Source organism: Plectropomus leopardus, chromosome 15, assembly GCF_008729295.1.
Source record: "Plectropomus leopardus isolate mb chromosome 15, YSFRI_Pleo_2.0, whole genome shotgun sequence".
NCBI lineage: Eukaryota > Metazoa > Chordata > Actinopteri > Perciformes > Serranidae > Plectropomus > Plectropomus leopardus.
Genome location: NC_056477.1, coordinates 16982924 through 17009373, shown reverse-complemented (window position 1 = coordinate 17009373; position 26450 = coordinate 16982924). Strand labels below are relative to the sequence as shown.

The window sequence follows — 26450 nt, the reverse complement described above, 5'->3', positions numbered from 1 at the left end:
ATGGCAGGGAATGTGGAGCGGTGGAGCTGTTGAAGGGCAAAGGCAGAGCTGTCGCTGATGGAGAAGACTGGCTCTCATTGCCACTCAGGGACATCTCACCAGGACTTCAGTGTCACCAGCCCCCAGGATCAAACAGTCCATCCCAGCCCTCTTAAAACAGGCATCTGAGACAAAAAGAGACACAAGTACAGAGGGAGACAGAAAAATATAGCAATCACTGGCAAAGCAATCACCATTAAGGGTCAAAGGTTTGACGCATGTATTACTGTTGATTAAAGAGGAGAAGGCAGAGAGTGGAGGACATACTTCCTCCTGTTGCTGAGGAGGAATAAAGCTCAGCAGAGATGTCTTGTGTGAGGATTTTTTTCTATTAGCAACACTGTGAGATAAAGTTTAAGAAAACATTAAAACATGCCCTTATGTTTTATTTTTAGCCATGCCACTGTTTGATGGCAATGTCAAGTTGAATCAACAGCTGTTGACCCCTTCAAACTGGCATCTTTCTCTCAAAAACACAAGAAAAAGACAATGAGCAATGAAAAAGAAAATTACCCCAAAAAAGGTACAAGAAAATTCCCTGAAAATAAGTAATAAAAACAAAACAAAAAAATAATACAATACAATACAAAATGTAAAATACATTAAAAAACAACCAAATGACCTGGAAAATGTGCTTGAAAATGTTATAATAATTCTATAACATAATTTTAAATAATGTAATTATGTTCCTTAATAATATTGTGTTTTCCTTTTTTCTCCATTTTTATTTGACTTTTTTTCTAAATCTAATAATTTCTTGTAATTTATAGGCCATTACTAGCCAACTTACTGATTGTCTTTTTCCTCATTCTTTTGAAAGAAAATCAAACTAACAAATTAGTTTAGAGTTCAAAGGTTTTTGAATGCAAAGGTCAAATCTGAATGCAGCACAAGAGAAGAGATGTCAGTCCAAGTTTCAAAGGGTTAAAGGGATAGTTCTTGCCAAAATTAAAATGACATATTTTTCCTCTTACCTGTCATGCTATGGTGACATTGATGATGACACTATGATGGCACTAAAGAAGTAGTAAGAGATCACCAAAGTCATAACAAGTCATTCTCCAGGAACGATCAATAATTTATAAAATAATATTTCATGTTAATCCATTAAAGGGGCAGTCCATTCCACTCTTAAAATGAAAATATAATAGTTCCAATATAATGGAATTAGATGGCATTTGGCTTGTGATGCTCATTGCCAAAAAATACATTTGAAATACTCAACAGCAATAGAGTGCTGCAGAAATAATGTTATTTATTTATTTATTTATTTTTAAGAATATTAGCATCATCCTGGTTCCCTCATCAAAAAACCTAGGGGATTTTCACATACTGATACATTTTGTTCAGCAAGATATTCTTTACAAATGAACACCACTTGTATGATTTTTGGAATGTAATTGCAATCACAAGAAGTAAAAGGCTAATGTTAGGCTTTAAAAATACACAACCATTGCATGACTTCATCATTGTCAGCACATCAAGGCTGTAAAAGAGTGTTGGAGTGATGACTTTCTATAGTCTCATTTATCCACTTGATAGCCACTTGTGTGATCATCTGCTCATATTTCCTTGTGTTTTCCCTGTGTTCTTGGTTTTTCCTACTGATTGTTGCCTCCTGTTTGCCTGCCCATCTTGCATTTATCTCGCCTGTAAGCCTGTTTTCGGCAATTACATGATATTTTCTGAATCCACCTGCCTGCTGTCCTGCATTTGGGTCCCTGCAGCCTGTACTGCATTACCTGGCTGTAATGTTAACAATTTCATTCATCAAATCATAAACCCATTAAGAAAAAAGGGGACAAGGAGGGGACAGGACGTGCAAAAATAGACCCATTACATCATTGCTGCATTTTAGGACTCATTTCTGCAGCACTCTATGTCTCTTTCCAGTAATCATGACCCAGTTACTCAAGATAATCCACAGACCTTATTGTGAGCCGTTTCATGTTAAGACTACTTTCTTTCTATTGAACTACCTCCACCAACCCTATCACCGTGCATAAGGAAGTGTGCATCTACTGCTAGCTCACCTAGCACCACTGAGCTAGCTAACATTACAGCTCAGCTGAGGAAGATACCATTAATGTTTACATCTTGCGCTGTTACAAGCACGAGCCTCTTGTCCATGAGTAGACGCACGCTTAATTCTATGCAGTGATTTGGTTGTCGGGTGTAGTTTGGCAGATAGAAAATAGTTCCTACATGAAACTGCCCAAAACAAGGTTTGTGGATTATCCTGAGTAAGCGGATCATCATGTCTTGAAAGACACATTGTTGTTGATTTTATATATACTATATATATAAAAATATTATATATATTATATTTTTTCTGACACACCGCAAGCCAAGTGCCACCTGATTCCTTTATATTCGAGAGAAGTCAGACATCTCTACAGCTGATATCTCCAACACTCTGCAGCTCACACCAAAACAATTTAAACTGATAAATAGCACTTAGAGTAAGAGGAAAAATATGTATTTTTGATTTTGAGATGCACTTAACCTTTATTGGATTGCCATGAAATATTCTGTCACCAGTTACTCATGGTTCCCACAGCATGACTTTTAATGACTTTGGTGATCTGCAGGCTTTCCCCTGAGTGTCATCATGAGATTAGCTTTTTAATTAAATTTCAGTGTGTCCAATTCTTTGGTTTATGACTAAATACCAACAAAACTAATGACATTACCAGCAATACTGCAGCTGCACAGGATAGTTTCAGTTCTTGGTCTTAACAAGCAATCTTTCTTTTCTTCCTTGCACATCTTAAGATATCAGATTTGTCAGTTTTCCTCCCACAAATGAACTCCCCTGTCAGGTTTCAAAACCGTTCATAACAGCTGAATGACAATAAAATTACTATGCATATATTTAAGCCGAGACTTGTATTTTTCAATTATGATGTAGTGTGTTGGAGTGAAAGGGCATGACATTGTCAGAATCCTAAAAATGGACTGTCGCTCTCTCCCCTGAAACCTCTGCCATGTGCTGTGAAAACCAGCATCGCAAAGAAAATGAGCCTGTCATTTTCCATTAATGGCACACACACTTTGCTATCAGTCACTTCACACTGCATCATTACTAACCTACTCTGTCAGTGTGTTGAGTGAGCTGCAGGCAGGGTGGCACAGCATTGATCATCCTTTGTTCACAGAGGAAAGACAAGTGTAATGTCACCGGTAACCAGATGTAACAAACAGCTGTAGCAGAGCAGGGGAACATAAACACCAGCAGGAGAAAGCGGAGAACTGGCTCATTAATAGGCAAATATGAATCTGTTATGTTGTAATGATGGGACACTGTAGGATCCAGCAAGTAGGTGTGTGTGTTCATGATTGTCTTCTTCCCAGAGCAAAAAACTCTGCAGGATAAGGAACACTGCAACCTGGCATCATATTCCTCTTTTCTGCCTCGGCAAAGAGTCCTGTATCTTTGAGAAAATAGTGTTCTTTAAAAGGGAAATGAGACTGCTATGTGTCATTTTTCTTGAGCCAGGCTTTCTCTCTGTGTTGTATTTTTCTTAGAGCAGCTGTGTGGTGCAACAATGCATTTTTATTGAAAACCCTATTGTCAAATTTAATCTGCAGAAGCTTTCAATGAAACATCAAAATGCCCCTTATTCTGCATCTACCAGAAAATTTCCGTTGCAATATCATGCCATGATAACATGGTATTTTTGACTGCATCGCTGAGTTTCCTGGTATTTTATATAGTAAGGTTGTTTTGTTTTTTTGTTTGTTTGTTTGTTTTTTGTGGAAACTTCACGAGTTCAACAAGAATTTAAAGGTCTTTAGATATGGTGTGAACAATCCTGGAGTGTGTGACAAAGAAGACTGGCTTGTAATGAATTTGAAAACTATAAATAAATGTGTGTGAAAATGGAAGTCAGATGGAGACAGCTTGCAGTTATTGCATGACAAACAAAGAGAAAGCCAAACCTCTAAACCCCCCACTGTGCAGTCAGTTTAAAATCTATTTATATATGATATATGATATATGATATTCAAAGATGCTCTTTATATTGCAGCTTTACACCACAGCATCAGTGAATGTTACCAATTACCAGTATCTGTGGTTGAATTCATTTTGCACGCAGTCAGTGGGGCTATTCAGAATCAATTTTCTTTCCTCCTGCCTGTAGAGGAGCAGGATAACAGGCACTGTGCTCAACCTGAGATGATGACCCGAGCCTCATTATTCTGTGCCAGGAGTGTCTAGGATTGTGGGTGATATAACTCCCAAGACATTATTACTATGAATACTATGAGATGGGATTTCAATATGAAAAAATAATGCAACAGTAATGTATGTGCATGTTTTCCCCCTTTTTTCTGTTTATTTTTTTCAGTTTTTCTGCTGAAATAGGAGCCATGTTCTCTTAAAATGCCTTCTGTGGGCTGATTTTGTTTCAACGCATCATTCAAAAACATTTGCAGTGGTAGAGGCATACAGTGCACCTGAACATTTGTGGAGAAAAAAGATTTTCTCTGACAGAGATCATTATTGGGAATAATAGATCAGCATTGAATGTAAGACAAAAAAGCACTTACATGGCTATGTGGTGCGGTCCTTTGATGACAGAGGAAACGTTGCTCTGAACAGGTGTGAATCCACAGAGATGAGAGTTGGAGAAGACGCTGAACATCACATCCACCAGAATGTTTTGTGTCAGAGGCAGCAGGCAGGGGAGCACTGCTATTATTGGGCTGTTAGAGCCCTTTGGGTGCCAGAGACCCTCTGAGCACTGAGCTCTGCTGTCACACAGTGGTGGTTTTATTCAATTACATCCTCAAAATGACACCTGCTGTTACAGGGACATAAAGCAGGCAAGAAGAAACAGCTGCAGCAGTTTTTTTTTAATTTTATCTTTATTTTCAGTGACCTTAAAACCTGAAAAAGCAAGAGACCGAGAACAACCAGTCTGTGTTTATTGGTAATTCACATGTATATCACCATAAAACAGCCGATAAAATGTGAAATATAAAACAGACCTATTGCCAGTTTGGACTCAGTGTTTAGAGGTCACTTTGTAGTGCCTTCATAAAGGATTACATTCTTTTGACTTGTCTGACTTCAACACCACCTTGGCAGAGCAGGCCTCCTTATTCACCAGCAGCTCACAGTTCTCAGGGATATCTACTGTGTCTGCATCAGGGATCCTGAGAGACGCAAAGAAAGAATATTATTTAGTATTATTTAGATGAGATGGAAAATGGAACAGTCTTCTTAAAACCGTGTTTGGAGTGATGACTGGCGGTTTTGCACAAATCAGGGACTGGGTAGCGTATTGTAATTTAGTTTTCTTTATTAAAAAGAGGAAAGTCTTTCTTTAGTGTGGGAGGACCTCTACTTTTCATTTTCTCAGTCATTGTATATGTTATATAACTATAGTGCGGATACTTGTTGTAATTATTGTCATCATTACTTTCATGGTTATTAATTTATCCTTTTCTTTTGCTGATTGTTACTTTTTGTAGTTTTCCTGTTTTCTTGTTGTTATTCATTCCTTTTTGCCTTTGACTTTAAAGTATGCATTTTTTTTAATTGTATGATGTAATGTTTACTTGTGTGGACCCCAGGAAGTGTTGTTGCTAACGGGGATCCAAATAAATAAATAAATAATTGAAAATCTTACTTGTTACAGCAGCTCAAGCCTTCCTTTGTACAGGAGCACTCAATGCAGTCTCTCACCCATTCAGAGCCAAAATCATGTTGCTTTCCATCCTTATCCACACACCCTAAATATTAAGAAAGAAAACCATAGTTCAGTCTCTTATCGAGCTCTGATAAATTTGTGTACTGTGTGTATCGATGTGTGCATAGGCGTGGTTGTGATTTGAGCAAGCTTGCAAATCAGGTAAACACAAAACAGCTGGGTGATGCGTTTAAAGGAGGACTGAATCCTAATTTGTCCAACAAGAAACATTTCCACTCAATCTGATCATCTTCTGCACTGCTTGTGTTGCTTCCAAATGTTATCATGTATCAGAAAATGGGCCCCTGGGCACAGATATGCGCAATATCCCACCAACTCCACCTCATAGGATAAGACACACAGACTTAATGGAGATTTTGCATCTCTTTGTACTCATTATGTATCTTATTGTTTTGTGTCTCTTTGTAGTCATTTTGTCTCTCCTTGTGGTTGTTTTATGTCTCTTTGAGGTAAGTTTGTGTCTCTTTTTGTTTGTTTGTTCTTGTTTTGCATCTTTTGTTGGATATTTGTTGTCTCTTTAAGATTTTCGTGTCGAATTTTTGTAGCTATGTTGTATTGGCCCCTGGATCTGTGCCTGTTAGACCCATTCAATAATCCATCCATGACGTCGACTCACCTTTTGGAGGGTTATTCAGATCTTTCAGCACTAACCCCTCGAAGAAGCACGTAGAGTGACAGAGGACAACTAGTCCCAGCAGACAAACAAACACATGGAGAGAAGCCTGAAAGAGTACATAAAATCATCTGTAAACATGGTGCATTTTCTTTATAGTCTGTGCAAAGTATTTACTGTATGCACATGTTAATTTATCATCCTCTTTAACACGAGATGGTGGCATTTATGCCTCTTATGTCTCATAATTGTCACAAAAACAACAGCCAATCCTTTCATGTGTAAGAGAGTGAAAACCCTAAAGGGAAGAAAATATGTAAGTATTGTAGCTTTTTGCATGTACTGGTTTGTTGTCATTGTTCCAAATGATGCAGTACTATACAATAGGGCACTTTTATGTGTAATTTTAAATGCAAAAGACATTTTGTCTGCCACAAAACTGCATGTAAAAAGGAGATTTATCATTTCGTAAGTTTTGCAAAGGTTCACAGTTTAAAATACACAAGACTAATTAGTCTTAAAAAAATCTTACACTTGTAATTATTTGCACCTTATCTACACATTTGCATTTGTTTAATAATGCCAGTTATATGTCACTATTGCTTATATGTTATATATGTTACTTAAATATCACTACCGTTGTTTTTTCTTTCAATACCATCACTCTCGGGAAGATGAGTATAAAATAACAACAACAACAACAACAATAATAATAATGATAATGATAATGATAATGATAATGATAATAATAATAATAATAATAATAATAATCCAGTGGGCCTGCAATTGGACCTTGCAGGAATTTGATAGTAATTGCAAAGAGAATGTAAACGCAATGATGTCTTTTAAGTCTGAAATAGCTTTCCATATCTATATTTTCATAGCATTTTCTTTTAAAAACAAAAGTTTAAGACCTAATTCTACAAAATTCTGTATATCTACCCCAAGCTCTACATGTTTATAGTTTCCTGAATTGGAAAGTGTAAAATACGTACCATCCTCAAGCGTGATGTGACCGGATAAACAGGGAGCTGATCTTTGTAAGAACTCTCTGGTTGAGGCTTTATATTACAGTGTATAGCCCTCCTATTGGTAATATTTGAATAGTGATCTGACTGATAAAATATTTGTATTAAGGTGGGTAAGATAAGCGGGTATGCAGGCTATGCTGATATTAAAGACACTCCTCACTGAATCATGAGCCAAGAATCCTCTCTTTCACTAATTCAGAAGAAATCAAAATTTCTATAACTGACCATTCAGCAAGTGCAAAATAAACACATTACTGAAAAAGCAGCCAAGGAAAAAGTTAGTCAGAAATATAGAAATGTTTTTTCTTATCTGTAAATGTTTATTGCTGAGCCAAAAGGCAGAGATAGATTACTTGCATTGCAAATAAAGCAATAAAATTGTAAACAATTATTTAAAAGGTACAGTTTGGATCAACCATGACAAAGTAAACAATATACTTTTGAAGCATTGTTATCCAAAAAGCCAGTTTGTAATGTGCAACAGAGAAAACCTCCAGACAATAACGCTTTAACAAAATCCAAATCCACAGCCTACATTTCTATACTCATTACATAATTAACGATCTGTAAAAAAAAAAAAAGGAGCATAATAGAGTCTCAAATCAGCACAAAATAATAATCATATTAAATGGTGATTGGCAAAACTGAACATTACAATAAATGTTCAGCTGTAGAAAGCTGTAGAGATAACTTTATAAACTTTAAATAAATTTTAAAAAAAACAAACACTGACTGAAACAGAGCTCTTTCAGTAGAAAATTGGAGGTATTTTTCCTGTTGCACGTCAAAAGAAACAATAGCTCCTTTGGTAGTCATTGCCAAACAGATGTCACATCTCTGTAGCAAAATAACATGTAAACTGTCACGATAATGACTCCTAAAACTCCTAAAACTACTGCATAAAGCTGTGTGAAGTCTTCTACTGTATAAGTTGAGTGAAAACCTGAAATACCAGTGAACCTTGAACATTCCCCAAAGTGGACAATGAAAGTGAATCATAAAAGGCAGATAAATCTCTAAGAAAATGATTCGTACCAGCAGCCCCACAATGAACCATAATTCTTTGTTTTACTTTTGTGCAATTAAATTTAAAGGAATTGTTCAACATTTATTGAAATACACTTTTTCACTTTCTCATCTAACTCTCGTATGAAAAGACTCTCAAGTCTGTGCCCCAAAAATGTAGCTGTATCCAGCAGCTGGTTAGCTTAGCTTAGCATAAAGACTGGAAACAGGGTGAAACAGCTGGTCTGACTGTGTCTAAATGTAAACCAAATCTTCCCTGCAGTCCCTGTAAAGCTCACCAACTTGTGCAATTTAAATTTGGGAGGCTAGATGCTTAAACAAATGTTAATGAGTACCCAGACCTTCAGAGGTGCTGGTACTGTTGTTGGATGTTTTTTTTGTTTGTTTTTTACCTTTAAACAGAGCCATGCTGGCTGTTTCACCCCGTTCCCGGTCTTTATGCTATGCTAAGCTAACCAGCTGCAGGCTGTGGCCCAGAGACATTTGTCACCCATTGTTTTGTGAGCCATTGTTTTGAAGCCTCTAATTCTGGCTATCACCACCTTGGTTTTTGGAGCTAGAAGTGACAATATTTGGACAAGAGTGGGACTGTGGAGGAGCGAGGGGTGAATCTGACTGATAACAGAGGACCGGACATGGTGATAGACATGAACATTACAATAAAGCCAATAAAGCATACCCTGCTTCATCGTCAATTTTACTATAAATTATGCAACAATTTACAAAATGAACATCATGCTTGAATGAAGGAACTAGTAATAGAGACCATGAAATTATTTGGAAAATGTTTACGAAGGCAATAAATCCAGAGAGAAGTTGGATAATTTCTGCATAGACTTGCATACAATCGGCGCTTATTTTCGCCCCCTGCTGACCATTAGAAAGACTTCAGGTTTAAGGCACTCGCACGTTGGCTAAATTTTTTTAGACTGGAGATAACCCCTTGCTCCATCCAGAGATGAGTGTTATCAATCTTCTCATCTAACTTTCCCCAAATAAGCAAATGAACATAATTAAACATAAGATTGACGAAATAAAAATCATCCATTTATAAAAAAACGAAGGGAAAAACTCCCACACAAATAAACATCCAAAGATAAGAAGCAGCATCTCAAGTTTCTCATTCAGGCTTTAATATATCAGTCCATGCGCACTGCAGCTGCAGATCTTTGGGCACATGCTCTATCCAATCAGAGTTTTCATGAAGGCAGGTTTGTTGAAGGGCCAGTGATACTGGTTGGGGACAGGTCCGTTCACATTGCACTCAAAGAAGGAGAACATGGGGAACCAAATGCGCGCCCTCCGACTATGCTGGTAGGCACGGGTGTTGGCTAACGTGTGGTAGTAGAGGAAGAGGCGGGTGGTGATGTAGAAGGCGATAAACACATCGATGGAGTAGTGCTCGTGTGCCGCCAGGATGAAGAAAATCCCAAACAAGTTTAACACCCAGGAGATGGTGTGAATCATATTCCAGGTTCGAGGAGTGTCTGCAATGTAAAGGAATTATTAAAGGATAAATATAGTGATATTCATATTTTTCTTATTGTCAACAAATCCCATGAAAAGGCCAAAACCAACGGTGAACTGATCCTAATAACAAGTATTAATTGTTTAGCCAAAGCCAGATAGCATACACAACACCAGCACTGTGATTTATTTTGAATAAATCCCATCTTCACATTTCAGCTGCTGTAAATACTGATTTGGCAAGTGAACATATATTAATCCATGGCAGAAAACAATCCCCCACAAATGCACTATTTACTCAGTAGTACAGTGCCCAGTAAATCCAAAGCCTGATACATCTTACTCCTCAGTGCCATAGAGTTCAAATGTTGTCCAAAAACTATTGAAAACAATCCAGGAAGCCACATTGTTGCACTGTTTGACATGTTCCCCCAATACAAAGAAAATGTTTATTCTGAATCAATCGTTCTGCTGCTGTAAATACTATTTAGTACACCAAATGTGCATTAATCCACTGCTGCAAATAGTCCCCGACAAATGCACAATTCACTCCTGGAAGAGTAACTAAAAATTATAGTGCTGTTTATGGAAATTACTTTAAAAAAGGAGTGTTTCAATAGGAACCAATGAGTTGAGGTAGTGAGAACCACAGACAGAAGAGGGAGGTCAGAAAATATAAGAAATACAAGTATTAATGTTAGCTTCAACCTTCAATGGGACAGTTAACCTGAAAATCATGAATACATATTTTTTCCTCTTGTGAAGCACTATTTTATCAATTTAGATTTTTTTTGTGAGTTTTGGAGATATCAGCTGTAAAGATGTCTGCCTTCTCTTAAATATAATGGAACTGAGTGGCACTCTGTTTGTGGATATATTGCTAAATAGCGCAAAAGGTATGTATTTTTGATTTGGGGGTGAACTGTTCATTTACCAAAAGTCACATAAGGTCAGAATTTTTGTAGTTGATGATGCACAAAACTACTGAAACTTACATTCAGTGACAAAAAAGTTGAGCATTGTGATGACAACAGTGTGTCCACTGAACATATAGTCTCCACACGTTTGGACGCCGGTCAGGGTCATCCCGAACCCACTCCAGATCAGCAGCGCCCTCTGTATCTTTCCCCACGAATCACCGTATGACTGAAGAAGAAAAAACAGCCAGTTATATCAGTCATGCTATGAGTCATCAGTTATCACAGCGGTTATGCTGAGTCAAGGATAAACTGTAACTCTCCAATAACAACAAGAAATACTGGCCACTCCTAAACTCAAACTTTATCTAATCTGCACATAATCTCATTTGTGTTTCCCACCTTACTGGCACACTTCAGGTGCTGTCCAGGCACGGAGAGCGAAGTGACAAACATGGTGCAACAACGAAGCAAAAAAACAGTCCCCATCAAAGAACACAGTCGTCTAAAGAGAATAGACCTGAAATAGAGACATTTACATTTCACTCTGTGTACGAATGCTAAATATCTGCACTGCAAACACCTTGTATCTCTGTAGTGACATGGTCTATTTGGACATGCTATTATAACAGTGTGTATCAGTGACTACCTGTGTTTATGGAGGAGCAGGATCAACAGAAACATGTAACACAGGATGAGGCCACAGGCTTCAGCCATTGCAAAAGCCCAGGGGATTCTGGGAACACTGTCAGAGTACAAAACGTGTGTCAGCATGCAGATTAGATATGAGCGCAGGAGATTGTGTACATGAACTCTGGAGTCTGCTCGATGTGTAGTGGATACATGCATTTATACCTGTCCAGGAATATATCAGGCAGCGGTGGGTATGTCCTCATGTCCGGGACGCGCTCATGCACGATGACCATGACAAATGATGTGAATCCAAACACTAAAAAGACATATACGGAACTGATGACTGTCTTCCACACCTCTGGGTCCAGTCTGCCAGCCAGGTGCTGCTGCCTGTACCTCCCATTGGAGTGTGCGTGACACACTGCAGCTCCTGAACCATATCCAGATCTGTCACAGTTCCTCAGACGCAGCTCAGTCCCGTTACACAAGTGATCACCTCCGTTATACCTTCTGTCAGCTCCATCACAGCTCCACTCTCCCCCTGCAGTGCCGACCAAGAGCCCAGCAGGGACACTGTCTGTAGGCCGGAGACCCAGCTCCTCCAACTCGGCCTGGTTCTGTCTTTGGAGTCGGCGAAGGGATATGATCAGCCTCTTGATGTCTCCCAGCACAGTGAGGCCCAGTGGCGGTCCGCGTAGGTCGGCCTCAGTCAGAGCCAGCAGGCTGGGGCCGTCCAGGCGGTGCTGGGCACACAATAACTCAACATACTCCCCGAAACCTTCTTCCTGCAGCCACTGGGCCACTTGCTTACAGCTCCAGGCACTCACACTGTCCTTAGACGGTGCCATGCTGCTGCAGACACAGACATGCAGAGTGTTAGTCATGAAGATAAAAACAACCTTTGGTAATTATCACTTCTTTCACCACTGTGATTTCACGCCTTGATTCTATTACTGTCTTTGTCAGTTCTCTTGTTCAAATGCAAAACTGCCTGAAACTCACAGATTGAATCAGGCGACTATTAAATTTGCGTACATTTGATCACAACCACTCCTACAGTATATGGCCCTATTTACACCTGGTACTAACATATGCCTTGGGTGATTGGATTTCAAGTGGACAGCTCTGAATACAGGTGTGAATAAAAGCCAAATGTCCTCAATATGCCATTACTGCAGATTAAAATAGCTATGGTAGCTCTGGTACAATACATGAATTGTAAAAACACTAGATAAACAAATAAATGCATATTGAGATCTGATCGATCAGACCTCAGTCTGAGGTGATCAGGCACATGTAGCCATATTCTTTCATTTTAAATGAAGCAATTAATCTGCAGATTATTCTCTCGGGCTAATTAATTCGTTGTTAGCCTTTGGTCTATAAAATGTCAAAAAATATCAAAGAAATCGCCCATCACATTTTCCAAAGTCCAGCATGACATCTTCAAATTAAATGTTTTATTTATTTATTTATTTTTTTAAGTATAAAGTGATATAAAACAGAGAAATGCAGAGCATATTCTTACACCGAAGCAACAGGAAATACATTTCTGGTATTTTTGATTGACAAGAAAATCAAATGATTGGTCAATTATCTAAAAAGCTGCCCATTCATTTTCTGTCAATCCTTGAATCAATTAAACTTGGACTCGTTTTAGCTCTAGACAGTCATTTGTTCTTTCTGTACCAGCCATTCTTCAGGGGTGGACAGGGTGAAACTATTTTCATTATTAATTGGTCTGTCATTATTATACAAACTACCTGAGCAATAGTAATTTAGGCTGAAAATGTCAAACATCACAATTTGTCAGACTCCAGACTGACATCTTTAACAATCCTTCAACCAAAAGTTATAAAATCTACCATATTAGAGCTGATGGGATTATTTGATTAATCAATTAGTTGATCATCAGGAAATTTATCTGCAAGTATTTGGGTAATCAATGATTAATTCTAGTCATTTTTCAGAAACTATATCCAAACAATCTCTTGTTTTGGACTGTTAGTCACACAAAATATGAAGACAAAGACAACATCTTGGGCTCTGGGAAATTGTGAATATTGACATTTTTCATGATTTTCTGACATTTTACAGACTAAATGATTGATCAATAATGACTAATGTTAGTTGCCAGACATAAAACAGAAAAAACAGCAGTTTCTCACATTTAGGAGCTGCAAAAAATGCACTTTTGCTCAATGAATGATACATGATGAATGACTTTGCAAAATTGACTGAATTTTTCAGCACTATAATAGAGTCACTAAAACATGCTGTGGAGGCATGCATGTGACAGGAATGTTACACAATGACTGATCAGGATGCAGGTCAGTGTACAGGAGGCCTGCTGTGCAGCAGCATGTTCGTGCTCTCATTTGTCATAATCCAGCACTACACACTGCCGGTTACTTAGTGTTATTACATCTTGTGTGTTCAGGTCTGTACAGCAGAGCTGTGGTTTACAGTCAAAGTATGCACACTGACACTGTGATCCACAGAAAGCAGGTCTGTTTTATGTTTTATGTAAATGTCTAACATGTCCTGTCTGGATGTGATATTAAGTGTGTTAATGCACCCGTTTCAGTAGCAGATTTGCACATGAAAACCAAACACAAATTTGCATGCAAAAAATAGACAAGAAAGTATTTTCTAACCGATTTCATGCTTTACAGTGTGTGTCAAACCAAAACAAATTCACAGAATCCAACCTAACTTGAGTGTGAACATCCTCTCTCTTCCATAAGGGTCATTTAATAATAAGAAGAAGAATAGTAATAGTAATAACAATACTACTACTACTACTACTAATAATAATAATAATAATAATAACAATATCAATAATGATAATAATAATAAAGCTGTAAGTTACTAACCATCCACAAACCAAGCCTAGTAATTCCTCTCCCACAGATAGACTGATGAGATCTCTTCTTTGCTCTGCGTTTTCCTCGTTTTTGCCCTTTGACCCTCTGATAAGCTCACCACAGTGCTGCTCGCCCTGTCCTCCTCACTGCTCCAAAGGTCTGCACAGCTCAACCAACACGACTGATAACTGCTGAACATAAGCAAAACTATACGTGCTGACTGGAAAACAGATACAGACCTAAAATTACCCAAGTAAGCAGCTTGCAGTTATCAGAATTGTATGCTGATATCTACCAGTGTGGAAAAAAAGATCCTGTATAGTTATTATATTGGAAAAAAGGTTCTCAAAATAATGACTTGATATTTCAAAATAATACGTTAGTACCCCAAAATAATGAAAAATTTTCTCAAAATAATGAACAACGTCCTCATTATAATGACTTTGTCTACTTGACTCAGTATCTCAAAATAAAAAAAAACAAAAAATAAAAACTTTCTTAAGTTTGGGCTATGAAAAATGTTCTCAAAATATATGTTGGATATCAAAATAATTAGAAACTTTCTCAAAGTGTGGACTTAGTATCTTTCCTCATTACTTTCTGGGGAAGTTTCTTGGGGAAGTTATTATTTTGAGAAAGTTTCTTATGACATACAGGATCTTTTTTCCATCATACTGGTGGAAATGGGCTTAAAAAAATGCACGAGACAGTGCCAGGTTTGCTGGGAGGTATTAACTTAACTTTTTTAGGAGAATCAAACATCATCAAATTGTGAACATTTCCATCACAATTCCCTTGACTCTGAGTGGATGTCTTTTTGTCCAACTAACAGTCCAAGCCCAAATATGCAGTTTACTTTTACTTAAAACAAGAAAAGAGACAAATCCTCACAAGAGCTGAAACAATTTATCGGTTAATCTTTTAGAAAACTGACCAAAACTATTCTGACCATTGATAAAACATTTACTTGAGGAAAAAAGTCAAATATTTGGCAGTTTCAGTTTTTCCAATGTAAGAATTTGCTGCTTTTTGTTGCTTTGCATTGTAAGTTTTATGTTTACCTCATTTATATGTCACTTTAGAAATTAAGAAAGGGTTTTGCACAAAAGTGCTAAGAAGAGACAGACTAACATGTATACACATACAAGCACAGAGGCATAAAAGTGTATAGATGACTTCAACAAAATTAAAATAAAACCCTTGACCGGGAAACTAGTGACATTTTCCAATATTTTCTGACATTTAATAAAACAAATGATTAAATAAGTTTTTTTTTTTAAAAAGATGGAGACCAATCAATAAACACAATAAATTGTTAGTTGTTAGCACCATATATCAAAAAATTGAAGCATAAAAGGAAAAAAAAGTGATTTAAATGGTCAAAAATCATTTAATTCTTTTCATAATATTATCAGTATTTTGATAAAAGACCAATAAAAAAATCAGCTTAACACCATAACATCATCATACAGCTTAGACATTGTATTCTAGTTGAACATTTTTTTGTGTAACTCACAAAACTCTGTATTTGAGTCTAATCGCCAATGAAAGTTTCCCACATTACTCAATTTTCTAAGGAGTGTCACCCTCAGAGTCAAACCTACAACATCCCATCAGTGATATCACCATACTAAGCAATAGCAAGGAGTAACAAGTGAAGGATCCATACGGGACAATCAGCTGATGAATATTAAATATTTACATGTCTGAAACCCAAAGCACCTCACCTGAGTTGCTGCTGCTCCGTCCCCTCACAGAGAAATAAGTTATTTTTAACTGGCCTCCAGATTTTACTGGCAACATCCTGCAGCTTCTCTGCCCGAGGCTTTACTTGGGGGATTCATAAGTGCCATGTCAGCTTGTTTGGCTGGCTTACAGTGAGTCACAGTGAGCAGTGACACACAGCTGTGACAGAGAAAGCCCTTCAGTGTGTGTGTGTGTGTGTGTGTGTGTGTGTGTGTGTGTGTGTGTGTGACAGAGAGACACAATTTTGACAATGGGCTCATAGTCTGTCCACCACAGGACCACAAAGCAACGTCACAGCTACAATTCAGCCTGAGGTGAACTCTGAGCTATTAAATCATATTTTTATGGTGGTTTGTAAAAGTTTAAACATCATGTCCCCATATAAACAAAAAGTATAAGGGTACATTAACAAATGAGAACTAACAAGCCACAGTGGGTACATTTAGTAGCTCCAAGCCTACTTTAGAAGAGTGTACATTACAGTCGTTGCCTCTCTTACCATAAATCCAGTGTCAGTGTGCTGGCAGAGGGTGTGGATGAGTTGTCTGTCTGGAGTTTGTCATGGCCAACATGCTTCTGAGACAACTAGGCAACACCAAGCAGGAAGAGACAACAAAAAACAACACTTGTAAAGAAGAGCTGCTGGGATCCTGCAGGGTTGCTTATAAAAGCACACTGACATCTGCTGGCCAGGTTTAAGTAAAACTAGGTTATGTTGCAAAGTTCTCCATATCAAAAAAAAGAAAAAAAGTGGCTTTTTTGGAGCATTTGGTTTGAATTTGACAGCATTGTCAGGGGAGCATTTTTATGATTTTAGGGTCATGTGTTCCCACAGCTCAATTTGAAATGAAATATAATAGTTCTAACTATATTTTCAGTAGTTCATAATCACCTAAAAATAGAACCATTGTGTTTTTATTACCTTAGAATAAGCCGTTGGTATGTAGAGGGGGTCCTTTTTGCACAGGACACCATAGTTTTCCTACATGTCCGGCACATAGAAGTTTCAGCTCTGCAACTACGCGGCTGGATGACCTTAATTCCTACACACTGGACCTTTAACAAGAGGTATTTCAAAGGTTTTTATGTTCGCAGTAATGTTTTTTTCCCCCAGCAACCTCCAAGGCTGAAATATGAGGCCAAATGTGAAAAGCCAAACACCGAGGTTCATCAAATGGCCACTTGAAACCAGTAGATCCCTGTTGACCCCCATATTAAAATGTCCAACTTTACAGCAGAAATAAACATATTTACAGTCCAGTACAAAAAATGTTTTTGGTATCTATTTAATTTTCCAGATCATAACAATTGTAAAGGAGATTATTCCTTATATAAAGTAACTCTCCTGTTTACATTTTGTTAAAGCTTTAAGTTACAAGTTTATAGGGGTGGGGTCAAAACAAAAATCCAAACACCAATGGGTAACTTCACAGTACTTACATCCATTATGTCATATTCTATAGTTTGTGCCTGTGGCCAATTTGCCAAACATAATAAGAAATCAACACAAATAACTTAGCTTTGCTACTTTCATGTTGTTTTGGGATGAGATAAATATACATGTTGTAAATTTTGAGGGGGACATGTCCTCTATGTCCTCACTGAAAACTACATCTATGGACATAACGATGACCCAGCAGATTTCAAACCAGTCATGTAAATATAAACACACATCTCCATGAGTGAGAGTTTGACTGAGAGCCAAACTGCACCACCTGTTACAGACAGTCAGCGGCTGCAGCAACCAAAGCAAAGGCAACAACAGGCAGCAGCTTGGTTCACTTTTAGAGACATAAGAGTGGATTATACCCCTGAACACAGACATGGCAGACATAAAACCAGTCTCTGAGGTGGGATGTGATTCACGAAACTTGGAGCAAATAAACGTCAGCGACACAGACCCAGAAGAAGAAGAAAAGTGCACATGTGCGGGAGAAGATTCAAAGGAGACGAGTGAGAAGATCCCTTCTCTCCAGGAGCTGGAGGAGGTTTTACACTCAGCTCCACGCTCCTGTCGCCACGGAGATGAGGTTTGGCCAAGCCTGTATCTGGGGGACATGTGAGTAACCTGTATTTTGTATAAGTGCATCTGTGTCAGAATGGAGCGTTAATGCGGTATCTGTGTCAGGTTTATGTCTCATGACAAACTCGGGCTGTGGCAGCTGGGCATCACTCATGTACTGAACGCATCTCATGGAAAACTTTGCTGTAAGGGCAGTGATGACTTTTATGGAACTACGGTGAAATACTACGGCGTCCCAGCCAACGATTTGCCAACATTTGACCTTTCACCCTTTTTCTACCCTGCTGCTGAGTTCATCCATCAGGCTTTGACATCAGGAGGTACCGCACATGTTTTCAGAGGTGACAAAACAGCTACTGTGGGGTATTTTCAGTGTCTTTGTGTCCTTTGTGATGTCCAGGGAAGGTGTTTGTTCACTGTGCTGTGGGCGTGAGTCGCTCGGCTGCGCTGGTCCTAGCCTACCTGATGATTCAACACCACCTCAGTCTTCTGTCCTCTGTGCGCTGTGTGCAACAGAAACGCTGGATTTTCCCAAACAGAGGCTTCCTGCGACAGCTCATAGTCCTGGACAGAAAACTGCAGGACGAAAGGTTGAGTAAACCAAAATAAAATGGAGCGAGGAGCAACCTTATGAAATAAATACCTAGAACTGTCCTCCCTTAGTCTGCAGAAGTCAATGTCTTCATTCACACGGTGCAAGACTGTCTCCATTTGTACCATTTACTGTATGTAGTTCAACTGTGTCCAGCCCCCACCCCTCTCATCCTCTCCTGACCTCAGTAGTGACAGAGAACATGCCTGTCTTTTTCCGCTGGACTCATGGCATCAATGAACAAACCAATCAATGCAACAGCAACATTAAATAACTCTGCATCCGTCACAGAGAACACACTGAACACAGAGAGCTAATTTTGGAGCTAAGCAGCATTCAAACTACCACCTGCTCTCGTCTCTCACTGAGCTGCAGACTCTGGTGGTGAAGGGACGGTGGACGCAGTCTGTTGGAAGAGCACTTTGTGTTTGGGGAGAATGTCAGGGAGCAACCAGCAACAGGACCTGGTGCTCATTAAAGAACTGGAGCTCATCTTGGATTCCTGCACACTGGAGCTCACACAAGTGGATGAAGTCTGGCCCAACCTGTTCATAGGAAACGTGTGAGTGTCTTGTGTTTGTAGAGTCTGTTGCAGAGACCTTCATGAGCTTTGCAAAAGAAAAAACTGATCACTTTGATTGGTTTGTCACAATGCACAAACTGTTTGACTGCATCTTTTCATGATGCTATTTCACATGTTTCTTCTTTATTCCCTTGGTTCATCTCTTTTTGTGTGTGTTTTCAGGGCCGTGGCACAGAATAGAAAGACATTACATAAGCTTGGCATCACTCATGTCCTGAACGCAGCGCACTCTAAGCAGGGCAGCATCGGTGACCAGAGTTTTTATGGGAACACCTGCGTTTACTTTGGCATCCCAGCAGAAGATTCAGAGCGCTTTGACCTCAGTCAATATGTCAAACCTGCAGCTGACTTCATACATAAAGCCCTGAAGAATAAAGATGGTAAATGGTTATAATTATTATTATTATTTAAATTTACATTTTAGGGGGACACATAGGCCTATAACTAATGTTACCCAGGGTATTATTTGTTTTTTAAAAATATTTTTTTGGGATGCTTGCCTTTAGGTGAGCTACTAGGCACCCCTACCTATAGGTTTGTAAGAGGTTTAAACTGCAGAGTCAAGCTGTTGACGTGACCAGACAGAGAGCAGGAGAAAAGTGGCTCACAGAAATCTGTCAGTGCTGCATCCAACAACAGCAACCACTGATAATCAGCGATCAGCTGCTGCCACCCCACCCCCACCCCCCCAAACCCACCCCCAACCCCACACCCCCAACCCCACAATCACAAATAGATTCTAATTATGTAGAAATCTCTAAATGCTCGTAATACCAGGCACAAAATATGACACATCACAATTAGTTTTGCAATTTTCCCTTGCTCTTTTATGGCCAAAAACACTGCAACATGCATAGTCATTCTTTGTCTTTTAGAAAATCAGCCATGAAATCATTCTGTAACAGTTTACTGTGGTTTTAAACTGAGAGCAAGACTATACTACAAGGGTAAAAGGGGTAAAAGGGAGTTTATTATAGAGTTTTTGCAGGTGGATGAAGCAGGCAGACTGAGGTGAGGCTGGTGGACAGAGCAGTTATAGTAGCTGAGGTGTGGCTGAAGCTGGGAAGCTGTGTGGCTAATGGCTCTGGTGTTTGTAGGCTTACGGCACAGGTGGTGAGGGGCTGGGCGGTGTGTGGCTGAGATGCTGGAGTTGAAAAGAGAGAGGCACTAGAAATGGAGAAGACAGTGAAGTCTCATGAACCAGAAACGACTGGAGAATCAAACTAGAAGAACATTCACTGAAACTAGCACTGGAGATGAGCCAACAGTACCACTATGATGAGCAAAAACAACCTGGCATGGAAGAAAGACAGCAGGGCTTTTAAACTGCAGTTGATGAGGGTGGAATGAGTAACAGGTGTGCATGCAGAGCTCCAGCACCAGGAAGTCACACCCAGCCTTTAAAATCACACAGAAACACAGCAGCAGAATATGCAGCAAACGATCCAGGAAAAATCTATACCACCACACATTTCTGGCCACAACAATCACAAAAAGAGCAAGCCAAATCCCGGACGGACTGATTATGGGGGAACAAATGCATGTGTTTTGCATATTGAGAGGGATGTGTGTGACACTTTTGTCCCATATTTCAGATGTTTTACATTTTCTGTATTTCCTTTCTCCTTCTCCATCCTGCTCAACAGGAAAAGTGCTGGTGCATTGCATCATGGGGGTGAGTCGATCAGCCACTTTCGTCCTGGCTTACTTGATGTTGCGGCAGCGTCTCCCTCTGAGGGATGCTCTGAGACATGTGGCCCAAAAACGAGCCATTTACCCCAACAGGAACTTCCTGTCTCTCCTCCTCAAGCTGGACGAACAGCTGACACTCAGACGGAGGTTGTGTCCTTTTCTCTGCCCCCCCCCCCATCTTTTTTCACCTCCTCTGAACTCCTTCGTCACATTAGCCATTAGTCACCTCGAGACATCACTCTCTTTCCACTCCACTCTCATCAATATATCTTTAAATAATACTATCAGTGTACCATGTGGTTAGAGGTGTGATTTTAACAGTAATTTCAATTCAATTTTTTTAAGGTAATGTAATTTTATGCACAATTTTAAATTCTGCAAAGGTCATGTGTTGTGAAATTATTAATTATTTAGGTGTCATATTTCATTTTTTGAGGTTTGTTTTTCATATTCAAAATGCATTTAAATGTTACCTGTCAGTGTTGTCCACAGGCTCTGTAAATAAAGCTTTATGTCTTGTCGTGAATATATACATTTTATGATATTTAATTAAAATATTCTGGATGGACGGATAGACTATAAAATGAGCGTTTTGTAGTGAATATTATTTGACACTTTTTAAACTATTATGCACATTACACCTTTTTGACAGAATTTTGAACAATTTGCTTGATAGGGTACTTTATCATTCTTCAAAAATCCCTCAAACCAGTTTTTTTTTTGTTGTTGTTGTTATTTTGCATTAACAAAGATCATTTCTTTGATTAGAAATACTTTTAATTATTTTAATTTTATCAGTCCAAGATCCTATTACCTATTACCTTACAAGTCTGACAAAACCAAACATTATATTGATATGGTACAGTTATTAAAATTACCCCCCCATGCCCAATTTTTTAAATTATTATTATTATTTAAAAAATGGATGGGTTTCAATGTGTGTTTATTTCTACCATGACCATAAAAATACAGTAACTAAAAAAATTACATTTGATGATGAAACAAAGTGGGATCATGTATTATGACTGAACAAAACATAAAAGGTTGCAAAAATATCACTATATTTACTGAGATTTAAATGAATTGAAACTCATACCAAATCAAATGCTGCTTGAAGATTTCTTTCTGTAGCTGCCGTCACGTTAGCTGTCACTGTACTTTACAGTCATCTAAAGGATCAAAGGCAGTGGCTGTGCGAGCACTTACATATCCTTATATACCTGAGGCCATAATGTGCCTTTTCTTATTTTTTTTCTGTTACATAATGCTGTAAGCATAACCTACATTTCTGACGTATAATAAATAATTCAGCATGCTGCAAACAGAACAACTGTGGCTTTAGTTGACTCGTCACTGATGTTATTCACAGCCTGGATCATATTTCTTAAAGGAGCAAAGCAGCTGGCGTTACTCTGCAACACAGAGAGCACAGCGGTGTATTACATAAGAGTCATGGAAACAAGTGAGCTAATGTCAAAGTTCACAGGATAATGCCACATTGTCATCAATAAGAATGAGACTACAGGCATGTAGTCAAAATGGGGTTTTAAAGAGCTGAAAAAAAAAATTCTGCAGCATGTTTTGTCATTAATGAGTGTTGGATTACAGAGTTATAAAAGGAAACAGTCATGTGTGAGTGTTATAGAGAAGTAAGAGCGAGCATGGTGGAAGAGGAGTTTGCAGTAAAGTGAGTTAAGTTCATAAAGGAGGATTCAGAGGGAAAACAGGTTAGTTTGCTCAGTTTCTTGCTTTAACACTGAAGATGATTGTATGCAGGTTTCTAAGAAAAGCTCACTGTGAGAGGTATATTGTTATATTCCTTGTATGTGCTCTTGTATGTGCTCTTGTGTGTGTGTGTGTGTGTGTGTGTCAGTATGTCTCTCAGGGATCCACCATATGAACCTCCTACTGTCTCAGAGCTGCAGGAGTTCCTGCTGGCAGACAGACAACCCACAGGACACGTCAATCAAGTCTGGCCTAACCTTTTCATAGGCAACGAGTAGGTTCACACGTAACACAGTGCACACTCGATAAACATCCTTCACTCATACGGAAATGAACGTGTGATTGTGTTTCAGGGTGGCGGCTCGTGACAAGCCCAGTCTGCACAGTCTGGGCATAACTCACATTGTAAATGCTGCTCACCGACCCCCCGATGCTGATGCCGGCCTTGGCTCCCATTTGTACGTCAAAACTGGCCCCCGTTTCTACAGAGACATGAAAGTGGATTATTATGGGGTGGAGGCTGATGATGCAATAGGGTTCATCCTTAGTCCTTTCTTTTACCCAACAGCACGATACATCAGAGCCGCGCTGGGAATGGGAGGCAAGTCAATCACACTTAGATATCTTTGAGTTTGGGGGGTGATTACACTCACCGGCCACTTAATTGGGAAAACCTGTACTATCTAATGCAATCCATTTCAGCCGCTGTGCCATTAGGTCTAATTTTAAAATGCCGAAATACTGAACAGGCCTCCTGGGCACAAGCCCCAGGAGCGCAAAGTGTCAGGGGCCCCTTTGGGCTTCACTTGCAAAATGTCACTCGGCGAGACACATACTGACAAGGAGGCGACTCAAAAAAAAAACAAAACCCAAAAACCATATAACATCAAACAACTAAAAAGAGACACAAAATTACCAAACAGAGACACAAAATGATTAGAAAGAGACACGGAATGACTACAGACAAAAAAATGACCACAAAGAGAAACAAAAAGACCACAAAGTGACTCAAAAAGACCACAAAGAGGCACAACCCGACAACAAAGAGACACAGCATGACTAAAAAGACATATAAAATGACTACAAAGAGACAGAAAACGACAAGAAAGAGACAGGAAATTACTACAATTAGACACAAATGTCCACTGAAAGACACAGAACCATGGAAAATGCATCATGACTTCAATGACACGCAACAAGACAACAAATTAGAGGCTAAACAACTTTAAAGTCTGTGTGTTTTTCTCCTATGTTAGAGAGTTCGTAATCTGTGCGTTTAATGTCAACACAAACAGAACACTCTGAGCTTTGTAGGGATGGATGTTTTGGCAGGGCTGTTGTACTGGATTTGCACAATATGTACACGTGTATCTAATAACGTTAACATGTCACTGCATATCTGGTGCTGAGGGTAACAGCGAATGTCCCTGTCCCAGGACGGGTATTTGTCCACTGTCTGATGGGCGTGAGCCGCTCTGCGACCCTGGTGCTGGCGTACCTGATGATTGTTGAGGGCCTGAGGCTGCAGGAGGCGGTGGCTGCCGTCAGGCCGCACAGAGACATTTGTCCCAACCCGGGCTTTCTGATGCAGCTCCGCAGCCTCGACATGAGCCTGGAGAGGGAAAGGAGGAGACGAAGACAAGCCCAAACACTGTAAAGTCACACACAGGCACCAACACACACTCATAAACATATGCACACAGACACACACACATATTTATTGCTACACAGAGGTCAGTCCAAGGAGGAAACACCATCTCTGACAGAGCTGAGGCAAATTCTCTGGACGAACAGGAAGCCAGTGGCACCTGTCAATCAAGTCTGGCCGAACCTGTACATCGGAGATGAGTGAGTAGGAAACTCGGCAGTTTGAAATGTTTCTGAAAACATTTATCAGTGACTCAGATTGTGTGTGTCAGCAGGTCTGTGGCCCGAGATAAAGCCACACTCTCGTCTCTGGGTGTAACTCACATACTGAATGCTGCAGCAGGTCGACACCGGATCAACACGGGTCAGCAGTTCTACAGTGACCTCAAAGTGGAATACCACGGCGTTGAAGCTGCAGACCATCCGGAGTTCAACCTCCGACCTTTCTTCGACCCTGCTGCACAGTTCATAGACAGCGCTCTGAAGACACATGGTCAGTTTGCAGAGGGCGATTCATAATATGGAAAATCTTAGTTCCTGCTGTATTTGCGGCTATACTAATTTATTTAAAGATTTTGGAAAATTGCAGAGAAGTTTATGCAAAATCGATGTTAAATCATTCATTGACTCATCAATCATTAATTAGTTCTTATTCTCTTTATAGTAAAAGTTATCTATTTAGATCTTTCAAATGCATCACTCACTTCTACTCTACTCATCTTTATTTTAAAGACATTAAACCTTTTTTCATTTTTACCAATCTGCTCCCTCATGTCATTTGTAGTAATTTCATGTCTTTTTCCACTGACTTATATATATATATATATATATAGACTTATCTATATATATATATATATATACATATTTACCAATTTTGGTTTGGTAAATCTGTTATAGTTTTGATGAACGACATTTAAGCAAACACATAAATAATAAATAAATAAATAAATAAATAAATAAATAAATAGAGATTTGACATGAAAACCAGCAAAAAAAAAAAAAAAAATGTTATCATGAAATCAGTGTTAGAGAAATATTAGATATCAAATAATCCAAGGGGAATGTATAGCTTGGAGGCTTCTGGTGAAGACATCTGTAGCAATTTTTATACATTTTTTGTACAACAGACCCCAGTGACTTTTCAAATGTAACCAGTTGCTGGACCTAACAAATCTGGCACCCTCAGCAAGCTTCCCTGGGTGCGTTCCCCCCAGCTTATCATTGGATCTATTCAGCGTTTTCCTGTTATGTTTGATTTTTTCAGGATTTGGCGCCTCCCCCCTCAGCTGGCACCTCGTGTCACAGATAGGAAAATCTGCCTCAGCATGTAACAGTTGAAGGGTGTTAATAAATACTATTAATGTTAGAATTTAATTTAGCTGCAGCAGTACCAACGCTGACGTGGTTTACTGGGACACTGGAACTAAGCTGCCTTTCACGTTATTAGTAACACCTGTTCTTTTCCGACTTTGACAAGGCTGATGAAAATTTATTTTGCATGTAAAAGTGTTATATCAAATACACTAACCCCTTTATCTTCCAGGGAAGGTGTTTTGTGCACTGTGCCATGGCGTCAGCCGCTCTGGAGCGCTGGTTCTTGCATATCTGCTGATCTGCCAGAAGCTGTCGTTAGTGGACGCCATCATTGCTGTGCGCCTGAACCGAGACATTGGTCCTAACTCTGGATTTTTGGAGCAGCTGAGGCAGCTGGAGCTGAGTCTCAGTGCACAGAGCAGACTGATCACAGAAAAGGGCCACGCTGAACACATCATGACGGAGCATTTCACCCTTTTCAGTCACCTGTTTGTTTGAATCTACATTTCTTGTAATCAAAAAATTTTAAAAATAGAAATCTGTGAGTCATCTCTTGCAATAAGTCTCAGTCTCAGTCAGCCCAAATGTAACAACTGAATGCTTAAAATGTAATGTCTCCAGAAATAACTCTCCACACCTGTCCACACATTAATGACATTCTTATGATGACGACAAAGTAACATGCCAATCTAACTAAACTTGTTGTCACTGTTTTTTTTTGTTTGTTTTTTTCATTATTCTCATGACTCAGTGTCTCTTTTACCATACAGCCTAACAAGAAAGTAATCACAGTCACATTAGAGTACTCAGATCAC

General features: G+C 39.1%; 7 protein-coding genes across 9 annotated transcripts in view; 4 read left to right on the top strand and 3 right to left on the bottom strand.

The window, feature by feature from the left end:
- The window catches only part of npy4r (neuropeptide Y receptor Y4), a 1323-nt gene extending 1229 nt beyond the window's left edge, over positions 1–94 (bottom strand). The window contains exon 1 of the mRNA XM_042502759.1: positions 1–94. This exon is cut by the window's left edge and continues 1229 nt beyond it. Coding sequence (XP_042358693.1) covers positions 1–94 — 94 coding nt within the window.
- A 4987-nt stretch (positions 95–5081) lies between these two features.
- LOC121954870 (beta-microseminoprotein) lies at positions 5082–8912 on the bottom strand. The gene is made up of 4 exons (XM_042502606.1): positions 8886–8912; positions 6376–6481; positions 5679–5781; positions 5082–5202 (listed from the first exon to the last, which is right to left on the bottom strand). The coding sequence occupies exons 1-4, from the start codon at positions 8910–8912 to the stop codon at positions 5082–5084; spliced, it is 357 nt and encodes a 118-aa protein (XP_042358540.1).
- A 196-nt stretch (positions 8913–9108) lies between these two features.
- LOC121954525 (sphingomyelin synthase-related protein 1-like) lies at positions 9109–16639 on the bottom strand. 2 transcript variants are annotated; one of them, XM_042502078.1, is made up of 6 exons: positions 16559–16639; positions 11669–12298; positions 11463–11558; positions 11216–11333; positions 10892–11042; positions 9109–9916 (listed from the first exon to the last, which is right to left on the bottom strand). In XM_042502078.1, exons 2-6 carry the CDS (start codon positions 12292–12294, stop codon positions 9612–9614), a joined length of 1296 nt encoding a protein of 431 aa, XP_042358012.1. In that variant the 5' UTR covers positions 12295–12298; positions 16559–16639; the 3' UTR covers positions 9109–9611. The 2 variants fall into 2 exon arrangements, with proteins under 2 accessions (XP_042358012.1, XP_042358011.1); XM_042502077.1 differs by lacking the exon at positions 16559–16639 and adding an exon at positions 14323–14358.
- Positions 16640–17803: 1164 nt separating this feature from the next.
- Positions 17804–19123, top strand: LOC121954680 (dual specificity protein phosphatase 13-like). Of its 2 annotated transcripts, XM_042502344.1 has the most exons (4): positions 17804–18118; positions 18188–18402; positions 18483–18672; positions 19050–19123. In XM_042502344.1, exons 1-4 carry the CDS (start codon positions 17883–17885, stop codon positions 19060–19062), a joined length of 654 nt encoding a protein of 217 aa, XP_042358278.1. In that variant the 5' UTR covers positions 17804–17882; the 3' UTR covers positions 19063–19123. The 2 variants fall into 2 exon arrangements, with proteins under 2 accessions (XP_042358278.1, XP_042358276.1); XM_042502342.1 differs by lacking the exon at positions 19050–19123 and having other exon boundaries at positions 18483–18704.
- LOC121954679 (dual specificity protein phosphatase 13-like) lies at positions 19101–21533 on the top strand. Its single transcript, XM_042502341.1, has 3 exons — positions 19101–19236; positions 19420–19637; positions 20904–21533. Exons 1-3 carry the CDS (start codon positions 19112–19114, stop codon positions 21251–21253), a joined length of 693 nt encoding a protein of 230 aa, XP_042358275.1. The 5' UTR covers positions 19101–19111; the 3' UTR covers positions 21254–21533.
- Positions 21534–22604: 1071 nt separating this feature from the next.
- On the top strand, positions 22605–24416 carry dusp13a (dual specificity phosphatase 13a). Its single transcript, XM_042502543.1, has 4 exons — positions 22605–22676; positions 22823–22948; positions 23028–23275; positions 24111–24416. The coding sequence occupies exons 2-4, from the start codon at positions 22824–22826 to the stop codon at positions 24329–24331; spliced, it is 594 nt and encodes a 197-aa protein (XP_042358477.1). The 5' UTR covers positions 22605–22676; position 22823; the 3' UTR covers positions 24332–24416.
- Positions 24368–26133, top strand: LOC121954869 (dual specificity phosphatase 29). The gene is made up of 3 exons (XM_042502605.1): positions 24368–24522; positions 24597–24814; positions 25865–26133. The coding sequence occupies exons 1-3, from the start codon at positions 24368–24370 to the stop codon at positions 26131–26133; spliced, it is 642 nt and encodes a 213-aa protein (XP_042358539.1).
- The last annotated feature ends 317 nt before the right edge of the window (positions 26134–26450 follow it).